Genomic DNA, 19,744 nt, shown 5'->3' on the forward strand with positions numbered 1-19,744 from the left:
AGAGAACAAGAGGAATATCTTCTAAGTGTTTGTCCCTCTGTACATGGCAGAATGCTGGGCACACAGATGGTCTAAGACCTTTGTTTGCCTTATTAAAATATGTAAAATTATAAATAAAGTACAGAGAGTCAATATCTCTCTTGTCACACATACTTCTCCAGTCCACCAGATGCTCCCAAGTCTGGGGTATATGACATGGTGCATTTGTTTACTAGCTGGGGAATTGGCTTTAACTCTTTAGTAGACTATAAAGTCTGAGTGTGGTATATGAGCCTGGTACATAGTATATGCTAATGCTTGCAGAATCGGTGGCCCTTGACCTCATTCAGGTTGAGCTTTATAGTGTTGCCCATGCCAGGGCACGAAGCTTCTGGCAGTGGCATTTCTGTGGAGGGGTCAGCCACCTATGCCCCCCCTGTGGATAGGAGCACATCATGTCACCACGAGACTGAATTCTGCAACCTGTTTCCTTCAACAGATACCTCTCTCCACTTCCCTTCTCTGAGCTTGTGCCACTGGTGAATGAACAGGGAAAGTGACTCACTGGCACCCAGTGGATTTCCCACTGTACCTCAGGCACCATGTTGGGTGCAGTAGAATTTGAAGGCTAAGAGGCAGCCTTTGCCTGGGAACCCCCATGGCCAAGGTGTCCACGGAGTCACAGGAAGCTTCCCAAACCCAAGGATAGAACTGATCCTGCTCTGATTTATACAACCCTCCTGAACTCTGGTTCCTGGAGATTTCCCCATGGGGTTCAGCAACAAAGATCTTACTGATGCATATGCGCCAAAGACCTCATGTTTTATGGTATGCTTGCCTGCGGGCCAGGAATTCTGTTTCAAGCCTAGTCCTTTCCCGTCTCCCTGCCAGCTGCCTTACAAATTGGAGTTTTGGGGTATGGCCTAGCAGTTGGGCTGGGGAGAGCAAGATGTGTGATCTTGAGAATGCTTTCTTGTTTTATTTAAGCACTCATGGAATCTTTCCATGGTGTGGAAATGACTGCTCAGTTACCCTCTGGGTTTTAAGAGATCTCCTTCGGTAATGCCATCTTCCTGCCCTGTCCTGCATGATCCTGTGGAGATAAGGGGGTCCTTTCTCATCTGCCTGGGGACATTGCCTAGTGTGTATACCACAGAGTGTCCTGGGTGCCAGTCCCCAGATGCACAGAGATGGTGCTGTGCCCAGTAGCTTAACACTGCTTTACTGGGGAAGGCTAATCTAGGCAGTGGCCTGCCTGAACACCTAGGGTGCCCTCTTATGACAGCCTCTCTTCTTGGATCCTTGCAGTAAGTGTCGAAAGATGACCTTTGAGGCCCTGTTTGCCCTGGTGATCCAACATTTACCTTGGCTCTAGCTCTTTAACTGCTAAAGAAATGAATGAAAACCTACCGCCAGAGCTGCTGTCCAAACCGGCTTGCTCTGTGGCTGAAAGCATTGCACACAATGTGAGCACTTGAAAAGGCCACATGTGTTGAGTGTGGCTTTGGTGGTGGGAAGGTTGCACTTGCAGAAACAGGGCTGAGGCTGTGTTCTTGGGTGCATTCACACGAAATGCCACCAACCAAGGTGACGAAACTTTCTAAGTCAGCTGCCTCGGTCAGAGGTGGGGTGATTTGGAGTTGTTGGTTTTTATGTTCATTTTTTTTTGAAGCATGCATATTTCAGATTAAACCATGTATACTCTTAAGTTATCTTCTCAATGAGACCTACTTGAAACCTTATCCCCCTGCTAGCCACAATCCTCTTTCCTGATTCTATTTTTTTAAACTTCCGTATACTATATAAGCTCATAATTGTTCAGACTCGTTATCAAACTCGCCAATAAAATACAAACCCCCAAGGGGGGGTTTATTGGGAGATCCCAGCACCTGGAATGATGCCAATATACAGTCAAGCTCTTAAATATCTTTGGGTGAATTATTGAATACTCAAAACTTTCTAGAAAATCCATTAATGATTTCTCCTCTTCCATCTGTCTTTTCCTATGAGGAATATAATTCCAGAAACACAAAATCATACACATTTGTCCAAGTGGTTTTTTTGTTTTCTTTCTATTTGGCGATTTATCATAGAGCTCTTTCCACATCGGTACACACTGATAAGAATAAAGCAGGTCTGCTTCATTCTTACTTCCTGCCAAGAGTGTCACCGTGTAGACATGCTATAATGTATGGCTAGTCTACCAAGGGAGGCTTTCCTGGTCTCCGGCATTATAAGCAATCCTATAGAGGTAATGACGATGAACGTAAGATCAAATGTCTGGGCCTATACACCAGGCACTCTTCTAAGTACTTTACAGGCACATTAACTCATTTAGTCCTGAGGAAGATATTACTGTTAGTCTGCAAACAAGAAACCACATAGAGGTTATCTAACCCAGGTCACAAAGAAGCTGATCACATAGGGTATGAACCCAAGTACTCTGACTCAGAGCCCCACCCTGAACCAATATCTTACACAGCCATTTGGGATGTATTTTACTGAATACTAAAATATTCACTGATTTTTTTGTTTGTTTGTTTTGATTTTGTCTTTTAAGATGTATTTATTTATTTTTTTATTTGACAGAGAGAGAGAGAGAGAGAGAGAGGGCGCATAAGTAGGCAGGGCAGCAGGCAGAGGGAGAGAGATACTCAGGCTCTCTCCACTGAGCAGGGAGCCCGATGCAGGGCTCGATCCCAGGACCCTGGAATCATGACCTAAGGTGAAGGCAGCTGCTTAACTGACTGAGCCACCCAGGTGCCCCTGAACTGATGTTTTTCTACAGGATAAGTTACTCGAAGGTCATTAGGCCAAAGGGCACACATTTTTAATTGTGGTAGAAGGCGGGCGCATGTCTAAGGGGCTGCACCAAATTTACGTTTCCCTGATTAAGAGTGCACTTTACATGATTTCCTCATTGCCAATCTCATGGGTGGGGAGAAGACCTTTTCTTTAAATTTGCAACTTTTAAAACTACTCGCAAAGATGAGGGAATGGGACTTTGACACGGGCTGAAATCCTGCTGTGGGGCTCCAAGGGCCACCTCCATATGCTAGAGCAGCCCTTGAAAGGCACTCAAGAAAGAAATGGGGGGAGGAGTGTAGCTTCCCTCTGCCTCCTCTTGTCCTTCCGGTCACCACCAAGAGCATCTCCAGCCATAATCTGTTTTCACTGTGAATGTTCTGGTCACGACCTTTGGTTTTTTTATTGTGTTGTGTTTTGGTTTTCATTGACTTCGGAGTTTTCCTAATTGAGGAAATGAGCTCTTTAGACAGGCAAAGGATTTGATACTTGCCCCAGTTTATCTTTGTCTCTGGTATTTTTCCTGCAGGGCAAATATTTTTTTAAAAATTTTATGGCTCAAACTTGCCAGGGTTTCCATTTATTGCTCCTAGTTTTTGTGCCTGTCTTGAATCTTCCTCATGTCAGGATTATAAAAAAATTTCCCCAAATACTCTTAGGGTTGTCCTTGTTTTATATTTAAGTCTTTGATCCATCCCGAACTTATTTTTATTGTAGGAATAAGACGGTAGTAATCCGCTTTATGTCTTCTCTCTGAATGGCTAGCCAGTTGTCTTGACACTTTTATTTAAGTGAAAAAAAAAATCTGTCCTTATTGGAAATGCAATTTAGTATATGATGATATATCCACTGGGAGTTTCAGGTTTATTTTGTTACATAGTTTTGTCTATTCACTATTCACTATTCACTAACCAATGGAAAACTTCTCTAGCTCTATGGAAGCAAATTTGGTAATGTTTAACTCTGTCCTCCTATCCCCAATTCCTATTATTTTTCAAAAATTTTCTGACTCTTTATAATGAGCTTTGTTTTTCTGGGTGAACCTTAGAATTAACTTTTTTTTTAAATATTTTATTTATTTATTTGACGGAGATCACAAGTAGGCAGAGAGACAGGCAGAGAGAGAGGAGGAAGCAGGCTCCCCGCTGAGCAGAGAGCCAGATGTGGGACTCGATCCCAGGACCCTGGGATCATGACCTGAGCTGAAGGCAGAGGCTTAACCCACTGAGCCACCCAGGCACCCTAGAATTAACTTTTTAAATCCCAAATCATTCCCTTTGGTCTTATTAAAGTTGTATTAAATGTTTGGGTATATTTAGGAATATGGGGTCCCCTTGACTATTTGGAGCATGATTTGTAATTTTCAAAACTTATTATGTCCCTTAGATCTGAACTTTTTAAAACAAGTCTACACATTTATTAATATGCTATGGTGAATGACATTTTCCCCATTATTTTTAAATTAGTTATTTGCATGAAATCAAGGAAAGCTATTGACTTTGTGGCTACTGATTTGTTAACTGGTCACCTTACTGGTTATTTCATGGCTTCTAATTACCTCTTCTTTCCTTAGAGGGTTTTTAGGATTTCCCTCTCAGCTGTTTTTTTAAAATTGGAGATATGACAACATATTTTATTTTGGATAGAACTGACTGCTGACCCTTTTGAACTTTGGATCATTTTATTTTATTTATTTTTTATTAACACATAATGTATTTTTGCTTCAAGGGTACAAGTTTGTGAATCATCAGTCTTACACAATTTACAGCGCTCACCATAGCACATACTCTCCCCAGTGTCTATCACCCAACCACCCTATCCTTCCCCTTGAACCCCACCAAACCTCAGTTTATTTCCTGAGATTAAGAGTCTCTTATGGTTTGTCTTCCTCCCCAGTCCCATCTTGTTTCATTTTTTCCTTCCCTTCCCCCCACCCCTGCCCCGCCTCTCAAATTCCTCATATCAGAGAGATCATATAATAATCATCTTTCTCTGATTGACTTATTTCACTCAGCATAATACCCTCTAGTTCCAACCATGTTACTGCAAATAACAAGATTTTATTTTTTGATGGCTGCATAGTATTCCATTGTATATGTATACCACACCTTCCTTGTCCATGTTGATGGACATCTAGGTACTTTCCATAGTTTGGCTATTGTAGACATTGCTGCTATGAACATTTTGGGTGCACGTGCCCCTTCAGATAACTACATTTGTATCTTTAGGGTAAATACCCAGTAGTTCAATTCCTGGGTCATAGGGTTGCTCTATCTTCAACTTTTTAAGAAACGTCCATACTGTTTTCCAGAGTGGCTGCATCATTTTAAATGGCATGAGGAGTTAAGACTTGCCTTTTTTTTTTTTTTAGGAGTCAATGTTTTTCCATATCCAGGTTTTCTCTGTTAAAGCTTTGTGAAATGGATAATCATTTTAAATTATGTTATCTTTTATTTCTTAATAGAAGAAAACTATATTTGATGCAGAAGAGTAAACTGGTGCAAGAAAAAGTCAAAAGTCCTTAGTCCCAGGGTCTGAGGAAATTGGGTGAAGGGTCTTACAATGGAATATCTATCTGTTTCATGTTTGTTGCATTCATTAAGGAAAAGGCTATTTTCATAAGGCTGCCAGTTTGTAATGTTCTTTGGATCTTTTCCATTACTTTGGAATTTTTCTAGAAATATTGGTGATGTGGTTAAGATCTGAAATGGAGGCTTCCTAAGTTGAGGGCAGCAGGAATTTAGGGGGCTGGGTTGGTGACTTAGGACCCAACTAAGAAGGCCAGACTTTCATATACAGCCTTCTAAATCACACACAGGCCCCTTTGGAGTCATTATGAGTTGTGAAGCCTTGAAACCTAGTCTCTAAGAGAAAGCATATCATTCAGTACAGAAGAACGTGTTAGCCAGCTGAGTATAAGAACCTGGGGACTCTGATCTCTCTTTTAATGAGCTCTCTATCACCACAGACTGAGCCCATACATGCAAGGGAACAGAGAAACCAATTAAATCCAAATTAGGATAACTAGAAGGTAGATTTTTTTTACCCCGAAAGCTCATAATTGAAATCTATATCTCATTTTTGCACAGAAAACAATGAATTCTTCAGGCCTAAAAATGAAGATAATTTGCCTTATTGTTCTTTGAATTCCAGAAGCCTAGGTTAACCATAATTATTTATTTCTAGGCTGGATTTCCTGCTCACTATTGTAAATGGCTTCATTCGATAAGATTCATCCTGTGTTTTCTTTCAAGCTCAGAGATTATACTCCTCCTGAGTAGTCCTTGATATGTGTTAAAAATACATCCTTTTCACCCTCTTTCTTCCCTAAACCAGTGCTGTGGTAAATATCGATTTGGGAGTGCCCATCTCAAGATTGGCTAGAGTGACTTTGGATGATACAAGGTTTGGGAGCTTAGGAATGGGAGCTTTACTAAGGGAATAACTAAGGGATTAACAGAGTATTTAAGACAGACAATTCTGAATCAGAAAACTGGTAATTTTTTTTCAACAATTGCTGATTGAAAGAAAACTATGTGCCTGGCATGGTGTAGGCATTGGAGACACAGGTGAATAAAACAAAATCCCTGTTCTGATTAGAACATCGGTTCAGTAGAGGCAACTGATGATAAGGGAGCTGGTGTATTTCAGAGAGCGAACAGTGTCGTGGAGAAGGGAAAACAAGATTCTGTGATAGTGATTGGAGTGGAAAGGACCATATCAAATAAGGTGATCCGAGAGAGTCTCTGAAGAAGTGACATTTCAGTTGAGACCCAACCTGTAACACACAACCATTTCAGATCTGGGGAACAGAGTTTCAGACAAAGGGAAGAGCAAACACAGAGGCTCAAAGGGAATTGACTTATGGTTAGAGAGCTGAGTACATGTAGGAGAAATAAAATCTTTCTAAGGAAAGCGACTACAAGACAAGCATTATTTGCAGGCTAAAGGGATAACCTGAAAGCTTCAGAGCAATAAACATAGTTGACCAAAAACTAGAGTAGTAGAAGGGTCCACGTAAGGACTTCATTCAAAGAAAACGAGACTTAATGAAGAAATGGTGGCCCAGATCCTCAGAGGAGCAGAACTCAGAGCTGAATATGGAGTGATCCAAACCTAGACACTGAGGCTGGTCCCAGGAGCCGGCAAGCAGGGGTTAAGGCAGAAGGTCTCCTTCAGCTAGCTTGGGAATTAAATGTGTTGGGGCCTAGGAGATGACTGACTGCATCCTTCCAGGGGAAGGACTGGGACAAAGGGACATCCTGGTATATAGGGGCTATGGCATGTCTCTATCATCATATTCAAAAGCAGAGGAAGTTTTCCACCTGGGGCCATCGTAATGTGCAGTGTGGCCTGCACAGCCATCCTTAGATGACCTGGAACAGGAGCTCCCGTGTACAGTGTAACACAGCTTTACCACCATTGCACTTTCCCCTACCCCATTCTTTCCCAAATAACAACATGGCGGGAGGAGGAAAAGCCACCACATCAACTGTTTGCTGGAGGCTCTGTGAAATGCCCAAACCAGAACTGTAGCTGAGGTTCATAAGACACGTGACAAAAGAGTTGGTGGCTTTTCTTCTCATTTACTTGAGTGCATCCAGAAGTGTTAATAGAGTCTAGAGTTTAGAATGCTAACCAGAGCTTCCTAAATCCAGTAGTGGTGGAGCCAGCCCAAAGGTTGTACCAACTCTTGGGCCCTCAACTTCTCCCAACTGAGCAGTGAGAGAGTGACCTGATGCCTGGTTGCAAACCCTTTTTGACACTTGCATCAGAAGGTTCAAAATATATGTATGTGTTAAAAAGCCTATCAAGATAGTAAAAAGATCACTATAGAATGGGAGAAAATATTTACAGTTTATGTATCTGATAAGGGACTAGTATCCAGAATATATAAAGAGACCAAAAGACAAACCTCCCAATTTAAACATGAGCAAAGGGCTGTAACAGACCTTTCTTCACAGAAGAAATACAAATGATCAACAAGCCCATGAAAAGTTGCTTGACATCATTAGTCATTAGGGAAATACAAATCAAAACCACAGCAAGATGCCATTTCATACTTACTAGGATAGCTATTGCTAGTAATAATAGTAGCAAAACCCCAGAAAATAGCAGGTTTAGGTGTGGGGTACAAAGAAACCAGAATCCTCTGTGTTGTTCTTGGGAATGTAAAAAGGTACAACCGCTGTGGAAAACAGTTTGGTGGTTCTTCAAAAGGTTGAATATAAAACTAGCATGTGACCCAGTAATTCCATACCTATATATTTACCTTAAAGAACTGAAAATAGGTATTCAGAACAAAATCTGCACACAAATGTTCATTGCACTGGTCACCATAGCCAAAAGGGGAAAACACCCCCAATATCTATCAGCCAATGAACAAATCAGTAAAATGTCTTTCCACACAGCGGAATGTTTACTCAGCCCTAAGAAATGAAGCACTGACATATGCTATAACATGGATAAATGTTATGCTTAGTGAGAAAAGTCAGACACAGAAAGTCACATATTGCATGATTCCATGTATATGAAATATTAAGAATTTGTCAGAAATTATTCAGATAGAAACAAAGCTAGTGGTTGCCAGGGGCTGCAGGGAGGAGAGAGTAAGTACTTAATGGGCACTTGGTTTCCTTTTGGGGATGAAACTGTTTGGGGCCTAACTAGAGGCAATGGTTGTACAACATCATGAATGTACTGAATGCTACGGAATTGTACATTTTAAAAATGGTTAATTCTACCTCTGTGGATTTCACCTCAATTAAAAAAAAATGTGGGGAAGTAGAAAGGAACCATCTGAAATTCTGTACATGATTGTATTTGAACTGACTACTTAATTTGCCATTGCAAATTGCTATTTTAGTTGTCAAGTAGACACATCCTTCAGTGTCTTCTGCTAATAAAATCCCTTGCCAGTGTAAGCAAGGTATTTCATTCTCCTGAAACTGCCCACCTGACATTTGTAAGTATCTCCCTTGTCTGTTACAGAGTAGACCCTCTCATCACTCTTGTGGGTAGTATACTGTAACAGGTCTAAAAGGGAGGGCACAAGAACTGACAGACCATGGTCCAGAGTAAGCCAGATGTCTTTCTGTTTGTCTCATACCAGACTTACTAACTGAGCCAACAGTTAAAACTGAGGTTTCACAAAAATTCAGTATTCTAGATTTTCCAGGAAGAAAAAAATCTGATGGTCTGGTGATCCTGGGCTCCCATCACCGAGCGGTAACAATCAGTGGGGGTGATAGCAGGTGCTGCCTTTAGACTGGTCATGGGCTCTCTCCCTGTCTTCCCTTCCCTTCCTGCTCCCTGCTGGGCTCCTCAACCCCTCTCCTCCTTACCGCCCCCCTCAAACACCAGTTTCACCTTGAGACCCTCTTTTGAAGACATTGTTTGCAAAGTCCCTTATTTTTTTAAATTATTTATTTATTTACTTATTTACTGACAGATTTATTTATCTGACAGATAGTAAGTAGGCAGAGAAGCAGGCAGAGAGAGAGGAAGGGAAGCAGGCTTCCTGCTGAGCAGAGAGCATGATGTAAGGCTTGATCCCAGGACCCTGAGATCATGACCTGAGCTGAAGGCAGAGGCTTAACCCACTGAGCCACCCAGGAGCCAGCAAAGTCCTTTATTAAAATGTAAATCTGCAAGAAGACAGCAAAAGTCCTTAGTGTGACAATTTGTTCCCACAGACCAGAAAGGGAGTGAAGGTAAGAATCTCTTAATTTGAAGGTGTGATTAGGACAGAGGAGAGACTCCCAGATCAGAAGATACTACCAGGCTGAGGGAAAGGGCTGGGTGTGTAGGGTGGGCAGCACCAAGCAGGTTTCTCCTCCTTTGAGCGCCTGCTACCCACTCTCAATTTCACAATTTCCCCTGGGGCCACCCTGTTCCCCACCTGGCGAACAACAAAGTCCTACACGGCTGGCTCTTGAACACATTCTGTCTCCTGGACATGCCACTTCACCATACTAATCCAGGTGAGGCTGGATTCCAAAATTCCCAGCTCAGAATCCTGGCAGGTGGTCACAGTAGCTCCTATTATTAGGTAACCTAGCCCTTATGGGGCCTTGCTTTTGTTTTTGGTGTGTCTTCTTTTTCTTCTCCTAAACACAATGTTGTGGAAGAAACCAAGGAGTGGGGGACAGTCATCCCAGTCTGTGGAAGTTCAGCTTTCCTCCATAAAATGGAAAGGGACGGCTCCAAGTTCAGGTAATAACCTGTCACGGAGCGGAAGAATGCTAAGGCGACTGACAGACCCGTTCCAGTTCCCACACACATTTCCCAGCCCCCCACTAGCCTTTGTTAGGGTAGAGGGAAGTATGTGTCTTCATGGAGAAAGTTCGAGATGCCGGCTAATGGCAGTTGCCCCAAAGTTCTCAGGCAGCTATGATCTTGTTCTTATCAAGCTCTTTATCAGGCATGCTTTGCTCTCTAGGTTTTAAGTAGGAACGTTTGGCTTCCTCTCTGAGATATTTTTCTATAGGGCACTGTGATGAACTTTGAAAAACACAACTTCTGAATTTCCTTTGCTGTTGTCTATAAGGTTCCAGACAGGTTCAGTCTCCTTGAACTCTGTAGCTAGACTCGTGAGGAAAAAGGAGCTGTGGTTTTTGTAGCTTTCAGTGGGGGAAGCAACAGTGGGAAATGGTGAGTGAACTTGGACAAGTTGCATTATCCCTGGGAGCTTCAATTTTTCTCATCTCTAAAATTCTACTTCATGACATTGGTTGGATTTAAATTCCATGATCCATGCACACAGCCTAGTCTGAAAGCAGTTTGGGGCAAGAGTTGGAAGAGATGGCCTCCACCAGAGGAAGTTCCTAGGACCTGCCCGGATACTAGTTCCTGCTACTAGAGCACTTTGAAGCTGAACTTTGCTGGAAACTATAAGAAAATCTGGGTTGGGGAAAATCTTTGTGGTGTCAGTTCCTTGACATCTCTTCCTGGCCTAAACCTTCAATGTTCACTTGCTACCATGGGTCAGGTCCATTCTCCAATACTCTTCCTGTGAACCTGGCCAACGTTGCCTCCAGTAAAAATGGTTTCTCTGGAGGAGATGACATTGGACAAACAAAGCAAGCTGACAGGATGTTCCTCACTGAGACTCTCCCAGTGCTTCAAAAAAGAAAGCAATGAGCAAGGCACATCTGAGCAGCAGGAAATGTCCTTCATGCAGAATGCTTGATTTTTAAACTCTGTTGAGTCACCTCTACAGATGTTCCCTTTTCTGCTTTATACTAGAGAAATCCAGGCGGAACAGTCCTTCCTGATGCTCAGTTGGCCTGGGCAGGGGAGGGTCTCTAGAGTGCCTAGCTTAGCCTAGATCTGACTACCAGCTTAGCCTGGATCCAGAAGGGTCTCTTCTAGGCCCCATGGGCCAAAAATAAAAAGGCAGCCATTTCTTCTCTCTCTCTCTTTTTGTAAGATTTTATTTGTTTATTTGACAGAGAAAGAGAGACAGAGAGAGAACACGACCAAGGTGAGTGGGAGAGGGAGAAGCCGGCTTCCCACTGAGAAAGGAGTCTGACGCAGGACACGATCCCAGGACCTTGGGATCATGACCTGAGCCAAAGGTAGACACTTGATGACGGAACCACCCACGTGCCCAGAACGGCAGTCATTTCATAAAATTGTTGAGCAAACGATTAACTTGTTTCCTTTGATCCTTCCTTTGTCCTTGTGGGAGGACAGTCAAGTCACAGGAGTGGAGAATGCATTATATGATTTCCAACATTGCTAAAGCAAACAGTAATAGAAATTCGTTTGCTAGAGAAGGCCAGCCCTGTTTTCTTGGAGGGTTAGAGGTCTGTGTATGTCTGTGTGTGTGTGTGGGGGGGGGTCCCTTTATAAACACAGCTATCGAGTAAAAATTTCAGCCATTTCCTCTAACTTTCTTTCCTCTTTTTTTTTTTTTTATTTTTTAAGGCTTGAACTTCCTGCTGCTATCCACAAAGATGCTTTTTATCTTTAACTTCTTGTTTTCCCCACTTCCAACCCCGGCACTGGTCTGCATTCTCACCTTCGGAGTTGCCATCTTCCTGTGGCTGGTCAGTAGACCTCAGCCAGTCTTGCCTCTTGTGGATTTGAACAACCAGTCAGTGGGAATTGAGGTAACCTGCCAATCTTCTTTTTAGTTTGCTCAAGCACGAAGTGTAATTCAAGACCTTGGGATAACTTGGGAAGAGGAAAGGATCTAGGGTGAGAAAGTAAGCCATTTAGGTTAGCAATCACCAGAAGATCTACGAATTTGGACTTCAGTTACTGACGTACTTTGCTTTGTAATAAAAATGAAACCACAGGTAGGTTTTATGAAGCCAATAATCAAGATCAAGGTTGATAAACTATAGCCCATGGGCAAAATCCACCTTTTTATGAGCAACTAGCCAGCTAAGAATAATTTTCACATTTTTATAAAGATACATTAAAAAAAAGAAAAAAGAAAAGCAGTTCATGTGTGTTCCACAGAGCCCGAAGTTTTCCTGTCTAGCCCTTTACAGAGAAATTTTGCTGACCTATGATCTAGATGATAGAGCCAGTGCTTTGGGGGTAGGAGAATGTTTTCATTAAAATACCCAATATCTGAGAAGGATAAAGAAGTTATTTCCTTGAGTTAAATTCTGGCTTTGACTTAATATCCAGTCTTAAAACTGGTGGAAGTTGAAGTGGTATTTCCCCCCCTCAATTCCCTGACTTTCAGGAAATCAGCTTCCTACATCTTCAAGCAAAGGGAAAGCTTCCAGAACGTTCTTTTATCATCTTTCATGTTCAGTCCTTTGCAGAGAAGAGAGCATTTCTGTTCCTTTATAAGGCTCACCTCTTCTGATCTTTTCAGGAACTTCTTTCCTCTCCCCCGGAATCTTACTCCAAGTTGTATCCACTCTCCACCATCAACACTTTTTTGGGAGGTTGTTTTCATGGTTTTTGTTGGTCTCTTCCTTTGCGTTGATCCTGCTCCTTCAGTACCACCTCCTTTCAATCTTCCTTTTCCCCACTAGAGTTCTTTAAGAGTAACCTGTTGATTTCCTTTCCTGAGATCTGACCTTTACTCTGACCATCCCCCCAAACTCCTCTGGGTCACTCATGACCTAACTTTGAATTTCAATGATTTCTCCTTCAACCTTCTTCTTACTTGACTTGAGAATTCTTCTCTTAAAACTCCTTTCAAACTATCTTTCAGTGAGGTTTCTTCCTAATTCCAAAGTGGTCTTTGTCACTCAGCTTCTTTTCTCCCCTCATCTAGAGTTTCATTCTTACTTTCTCAATTCCCTGAGGCAGGGTTTGGCAAACCTGTGCTGACCAGACAGTGAATTATTCAGGCTTTGCAGACCATGTGGACTCTCTTGCAACTACTCAACTCTGTTGTTGTAACATGAAGACAGTATGTTCCATGCTGTTGAAAGCAGCAGACAATACATAAATGAATGAGCACACTGTGTTCTGATAAATCTTTATTTGTAAAAGCAGGTGACAAGGCAGATCTGGCCCTAGATTATAGTCTGCCAATCCCTGTGAACTCCTCCAAGCTGAAAAAAATCCCTCCTCTCTCATGGCTTAGAATTGTACCTAAAATGTTACAACACCCAAATCTGAATTTCTAGTTCTGATCTCTCTCCAGAACCAGACTATCTCCATGGCACTCAAGCTCAATGAGTCTCTTTATTGGATGTCTTCACACACACACACACACACACACACACTTTCCTATTTCCCCTCCTGCTCTATCTCAGTTAAATGCATCTCTTCTCATTGAGTCTAAATCATCTTTCCTTCTTCCTTCTTCCTCAGCCCATCTACGTAAACAAACAGTAAGACGCTATCTTCCTTTACTAGACAGGGAACTCCATTGTTGACACCTTGACTTAATGTGACATCTAGAAATCTTCCCTGATGCTCTAGATGAAGCTCTCACTGTGTTATGTTACCCTGTCCTTCTTTAGCCCTTATCTCAGTAATAAGTTACATTTTTGAATATTTATTTCACTGATGCCTAGTCCTCTCTAGACTAACTTGCGCGAGGGTTAGACCATGTTGTAGCTCATCTTGCTTCCCCAGGATCCTCATCAGGGCCTGATCCTGTAGTTCCAGCTGATTTATCTAGGCACATCTGTAGCTACTGCCTCTTCCTCTGATGCCCTGCTCTCTACAGGACTGTCAGAGGCCACCCACCAGACTCTGCAATGTGTCTTTTCGTCTCTGTGTCTTTATTCAGGTTGCTCCTTCATTCTGAATTGTTCTTCTTTCCCTCCCCTCTACCAAACCATAACTTTCTGGAAAATGCTTAGTTATCTTCTAAGTCCCTATGAAGTATTATTTCTTTGCCACCTTTCTACTTAATACAGAACGGGTAGCATGACCAGCTCCCAGAATGTACGCCTTCATTATAGCATGCACATCACAATATTTTAGTTGTGTGTTTGTCCTTTTCACCCCACCTCCACTCCAAAGTCTCTCACTCATGTTGATGGACAAAGATTTGGTCATAACTCACTTTGTGTCTATAGTATTTGTTGCACCGTGTTGGCACATAGTATGTGCTTGGTAGATGTTTAAACTGGGTATGATTTTTACAACGTAAAACCATACTATTATCTCTCCTCTCTCCACGTGTGTATGTGTGTTTGCCTCTAGGGGTTGGGGGAGATTGCCAAAAACATAACTGTGACAGTCACTGGGTTTCTATAATGTAAGGATACTACAATTTGGGGATTTAAAAATTAATTGAATAATAAAGAGCTCAATGTTCAGGATTTATGATCTCTTCAATTCAATATAAGGGTTTGGAAAGGGTGGAAGAGAGTCAGGCTTGGCCTCAACTTGGTCTTGTGTCCTAGGGTGGAGCACGGAAGGGCGCTAGCCAGAAGAGCAATGAACCACTATCTTACTACTACTCAGATGCCAAGACAATGTATGAAGTTTTCCAAAGAGGACTTGCTGTGTCTGGTAAGCCTGGCAGTCTGACCTCGACTGCAAGAAGACGGAGGTGGGGATCTCATAGCTTACACTTCTCTCCTGTCTCACTTCTTAAACCCCAGTGGTAGTCTGAAGGCTGATGTACAAAAGGTAGGGGATAGAGCAGAGTATCAGCACAGGTGTCGGAAACAGTGTAGAACAGACTTGCATTGGAAACCCAGCTCTTCCATTTCCAGGTGTGTGACCTGGTGCAAAATCACTTTGCCCCTCTGGATCTGTCCCTTAATACAAGGAAGACTTCCCTGTCACATTGGTAAAGATCTGATAATAATGTGGAGGAAGGTGTTTTGATTAACTCACTGGTACCTTATATTTGTTCAGAAACAGGACTTAATATAAATGCAGTTCCTTGCATTTATAGATGTAGAATCCGAGCCAGAATTAGCACTCAGGGCTCCTGACTTCTTACCTTGTCCTTGACACTAATGCTGGTCCATGCCCATACTCTTTAGGACCGCAGAAAGCAATGATGTTTTGGACTTCCTTAGAAAGGTGACTACGTGGACTTTGGCAAGTTCATTTGGAACTTATCAAGGCTCACTACTTATGTCTGTATTACTGAACACAACGTGAGGTGCGCTAGTTTCCTTTCAAAATCAACCAGCTTATACTTCTCCCTGTACCTTCTTTATATATCTATATCTATCTATGTATGTGTGTGTGTATGTGTGTGTGTATACACACATATATATTCTGTCCAAACATAGGTTTGCCTGTGTGACTTTTTAAAAAAGATTTTATTTACTTATTTGAGAGTGAGAGAGAGCATGAGCCGGGGGGAGAGGGAGGGGTAGAGGGAGAAGCAGGCTCCCTGCAGAGCAAGGAACCTGATATAGGGCTCGATCCTAGGATCCTGGGATCATGACCTGAGCTGAGGGCAGATGCTTAACAAACTGAGCCACCCAGGTGCTTTTGCCTGTGTGATTTCTCCCTTGTTCCCTTCTGCCTTTTCACTGTGACGATATTTACCAGCCAACTCCTGTCAAGTACCAATGCATCAAGCACTACACACATCCCAGCTGCTTAACCTCCCCTAAACCTTAAGGATTAGCTGTTATTGCCTCTACTTTTAAAAAATGAGGAAACAGACACTCAGAGGTTCAGGAACATTCCAAAGGCAACAGAACTAGAAAATGTTGTAGTTGATATTGAAATCTGTCTAACTAGATTGTTCTATTTTCAGTCAGCTCTGAAGTGTTTTATAAAAGTAGTTGTTCCTCCAGACAAAGAAAGGTTTATTGTAAAGAAAACTTCTATATGAAGGCTCCAAGTGGGACCACTCTTGGTGTTTCTGACTCTAAATCAGTGCTTATTTATACTTCCATACAAATAACAAGCAATACCCAAACCATCCATTAGTTCCTTTCCTGTTCGGCAGCCTAAGACACTATATGGCTAATATAGCAAACTTGCCTTTGGAATTTTCTATTGTTCAAAATTTCCTTCATTGGGTTTTCTTTCTTGTGTCATTGCTATAACTAGAAACAATCCATTTAGAAACAATCCACATGTTATGTGGCATATAAGATCCTTCATTTAGAAGATCTTTTTCAATACTGAATCAAAACTTAACAGATAAAGTTAAAATGGCTTCTCCTTTAAGCAGTTATGAGAAATAGAAACATGATGTCTGGTCCCAAGTGGAGATGAATACATCAGCTTTAACATACACTCTTTCTTTCTGTCTGTCTTTTTTTCTTTCTTTCAGAGAGGGTGACAGAGGCGGTGGGGCAGAGGGAGAGGGAGACAGAGACTCTCCAGAATTCAGGCTGAGCGTGGAGCCTGATGTAGGGCTTGATCTCAAGATGCTGAGATCATGACCTGAGCCAAAATCAAGAGTCAGATGCTTAACCAACTGAGCCACCCAGGCGCCCCTGCCCTAACCTACACTTCTAATTCCTATCCAGTAGATGGTCTATATTGAGAATCTGCTCAAATACAGCTCCCCTAGCACCACCTTGTTGCAGAGGACCAGATTTCCACACAGGAAGACCTAAGAATCTGAATCTTGAACAAAGCTTCTCAGGAGTTCTGCATGCCACAGTTTCAACTCTGCCCAGCTGAGGGCAGCAACTTGGCCAAGAAGTTAACTGGTGGGGTCTTTGTAGATGATCCTACCGTTATAACAGATGGATGTCTGGGTTGAATATGTGAATCAAAGGCTAAGCTGTTGCCTGGTCGGAACTTTAGCTAAATAGGCTGAAGCTGATTGGGGCCAGAGTTTAATGAGACTTCAGTTGGTGTCCCTAAGGGCCAATTATTTGACGTACTCCTTGGCCATGGGCCTCTGCTAGAACTTTCATCATTAGGGAAGTGACGTATGGTTTTCCCACATTTGCTACCATTTCTTCCTGGGTGAGCTTGAAGACACTGCCCCAGTCCTCCATGATGCTTCATACCTTAGGGATAACAATAGTTAGGTAATGTGTACAGAGAACCTGGAATATGGGATATGGAATATTAAGACAGTAGACTGTCTGAGGCACATTCTCTGGGATGGAGTGGTGGCTGTGAACACCTCAGGACTGGGACTTGCCTTGCCTCTGGGAAAGCAATAGCATGAGCCCTTACATCTTGAGCTGTCATTCAGCTCTTCTAGTGGAGAGAAAAAGTCCTCATGTTTCCTGTGGACAGGCTCCTTGTTCGTTCCTTAAATATCTCTTTCATCAGAACGGTTCTGTTTTTCCAGGTTTCTTTCCCTTTCCTTCTGTCATTTAGATTGCAGGGTCACTGCTTTGTCTCTGAATTCTTAGTCACTCTGTCTCTGACCACTTCCTTTTGGCAAGAACTGAGTCCCTCTCAGCAATCTGACTAGAACCTCTAGGTAAAATTTCCCTCTTCCTACTTTTCTCTCAGTAACTCTCTCTCCCTCTGGCTTAGATGTCAGGACTTCTTGGTTAGTTAGCGTGGCTCTCTCACCCAACAGCACTGTGCCATGGCTCGCATGGCTGACAGGACTGGTTATTCTAGTAAGCAGAGTTCTTGAGCTCTTCAGACGTTTCATTCTTCTACTGTCAAGTGTACGACACAATTGTAAAGATATTGAAGGCAGATGTACATGTGTATGGACAAGTGTGTACCTGTGTGTGTGCAGGTGTGTATGTGTTCCTGTAGTTCCTATGAGCCTTGGTATCTCAGGAGACGTTCTCATATAAATGGGAAAAGTACATTAACAGATGATTTGAGAGAGTAAATGAAACAAAGCAAAAGGTCCCACTTTAAGAGCTGTTAAAGTACTAACTTTTTAAACTTAGCAAACCAGAAGGATATGGAAGAGATACTATTGGGGGTCCACAACTTGGTGTGTCACTGGTGGGAGAAAAATCCTTTTCTACAACTGCTCTGCTAAGCAGTGTGGTTCGGGGGATCAAAAACGTGAGCTGTTTGTCCACCACAACCCCTGAGATCTCCCCCAACACTCACACACCAACCATGTTGTTTCATTTCAGAGACTCTATTCTACAAAATGTTCTGAATTTGACATTAGCAATTTGGAAATATTTATCAGAGCATTATTTCAGGTCTTGACCCAAACACCCCCCCCCATGAGAAAAAGTCACTGCCACTGCCATAAATGTCCACTGAAATCTCTGCAAAGAAGAAATAATACCAGGAATTTTCATATCAGATGGGGGATGGAAGTAGGATCCAAAACATATCTGTGGATTGAAAACAATCCTGTAAACCTATACAAAGGAACTTTGAAAATCAGTATCAGTGTTAATAGTGTTTAGGTGGTGAAATCATTGACAGCTCTTATTTTTTTTTTACTATATTTTTGTGAGCATACATTTCTTTTATGATAAGGAAGCTCAATCCAAGACTGTCTGATAGAGGCGGACTGTTTGTGTTTACTTACAGGCTTTTACTTGTTCACATCATGTGAACATTTTCTCCAAATGCTTGTTACTACAGAGGTCTCATATTCCAACACCAAACCATGCTGAATGTTTCAATACATTTCCTAAATGTTTCAGATGTAGTTTGTAAGACTGTCTCTGCCTTTGAGAACTTTGAGTACTTATTGCCTTTGACTTTCCTTGACACAGAAGCTCATGTCCTTACTGGATTTCTCCTTTTTTGTGTCTTATCTCTCCCTAATCCTCTTTTACCTTCTATGATCCAAAGGATTTGCAGGTGGTGCTGATTTTATTTAAATGTCATGTTTTTAGACAATGGGCCTTGCTTGGGATATAGAAAACCAAACCAGCCCTACAGATGGCTATCCTACAAGCAGGTAAGTCTTGCCCATTGTTTTGGGGTAGACTCTTTTGTTAATGTGGCATTCTAGCTAATTTTCTCTCTTTGGGGTCTTGTCCCCTCCCTCTGCTCCCCATCTCTCTTGTAGGTGTCTGATCGCGCAGAGTACCTGGGTTCCTGTCTTTTGCATAAAGGACATAAGCCATCACAAGACCAATTTATTGGCATCTTTGCTCAGAATAGGCCAGAGGTAACCATGCTCAAGTTAACTTCAGAAACTAAAGACTTAAAACCTGGCCCAAAACCAGCACTCTGACACTTGCTGATGATTTACCAAAAATTTTTAAAGCTCTCTTATTCTATAACAATTGTTCCCCCCCAGTAAAGAGTTACAGTTCAGTGCTCCCTTAATTCCTAGTTGAATGCCTAAGGATCTAAGTTAGTACCTGGATTTCTCTTATTTAGGAGCCCATGATGATTCACTTTAAGTCCATCTCTTTGTTGTATGAAGAATATAAGGAAGCTATGTGGGGCTGGCAAGTAAGAGCTTGGGGACATTGTAGAAAGGGAGAGGTATTTTATTAGAATTGGAACTTGCATGTTATACTTGAACTTGTCAAATAAGGTACCCAGTGCTACCGAGAGAGACTGTACCCATCTTTCCTCAGTGATTGAAAGCAGATGGTAGATGATAAGATGATTGGAATTAAGCTTTAGTTAAGTCTTAGTCCAATATCCTCAGAGAAAGCCTTTTTCTGCTGCAGAATGGTTGGATGTCCTATGC

The 19,744-nt window shown here is 42.1% G+C and overlaps 1 protein-coding gene across 4 annotated transcripts in view; it reads left to right on the forward strand.

Moving 5' to 3' along the window:
* Window positions 1-19,744, forward strand: part of ACSL5 (acyl-CoA synthetase long chain family member 5) — a 61,822-nt gene that overhangs the window by 24,427 nt on the left and 17,651 nt on the right. For 3 of the 4 annotated variants that reach the window (XM_044240509.1, XM_044240508.1, XM_044240506.1), the window contains 4 exons: window positions 11,716-11,900; window positions 14,622-14,730; window positions 18,933-18,997; window positions 19,109-19,210. In XM_044240509.1, coding sequence (XP_044096444.1) covers window positions 11,745-11,900; window positions 14,622-14,730; window positions 18,933-18,997; window positions 19,109-19,210 — 432 coding nt within the window. In that variant the 5' untranslated portion in view covers window positions 11,716-11,744. The remainder of the gene's footprint in view (window positions 1-11,715; window positions 11,901-14,621; window positions 14,731-18,932; window positions 18,998-19,108; window positions 19,211-19,744) is intronic. The other variant, XM_044240510.1, reaches the window with a different exon arrangement.

This window comes from Neovison vison, chromosome 2, assembly GCF_020171115.1.
Source record: "Neovison vison isolate M4711 chromosome 2, ASM_NN_V1, whole genome shotgun sequence".
NCBI classification, from domain to species: Eukaryota; Metazoa; Chordata; class Mammalia; order Carnivora; family Mustelidae; genus Neogale; species Neogale vison.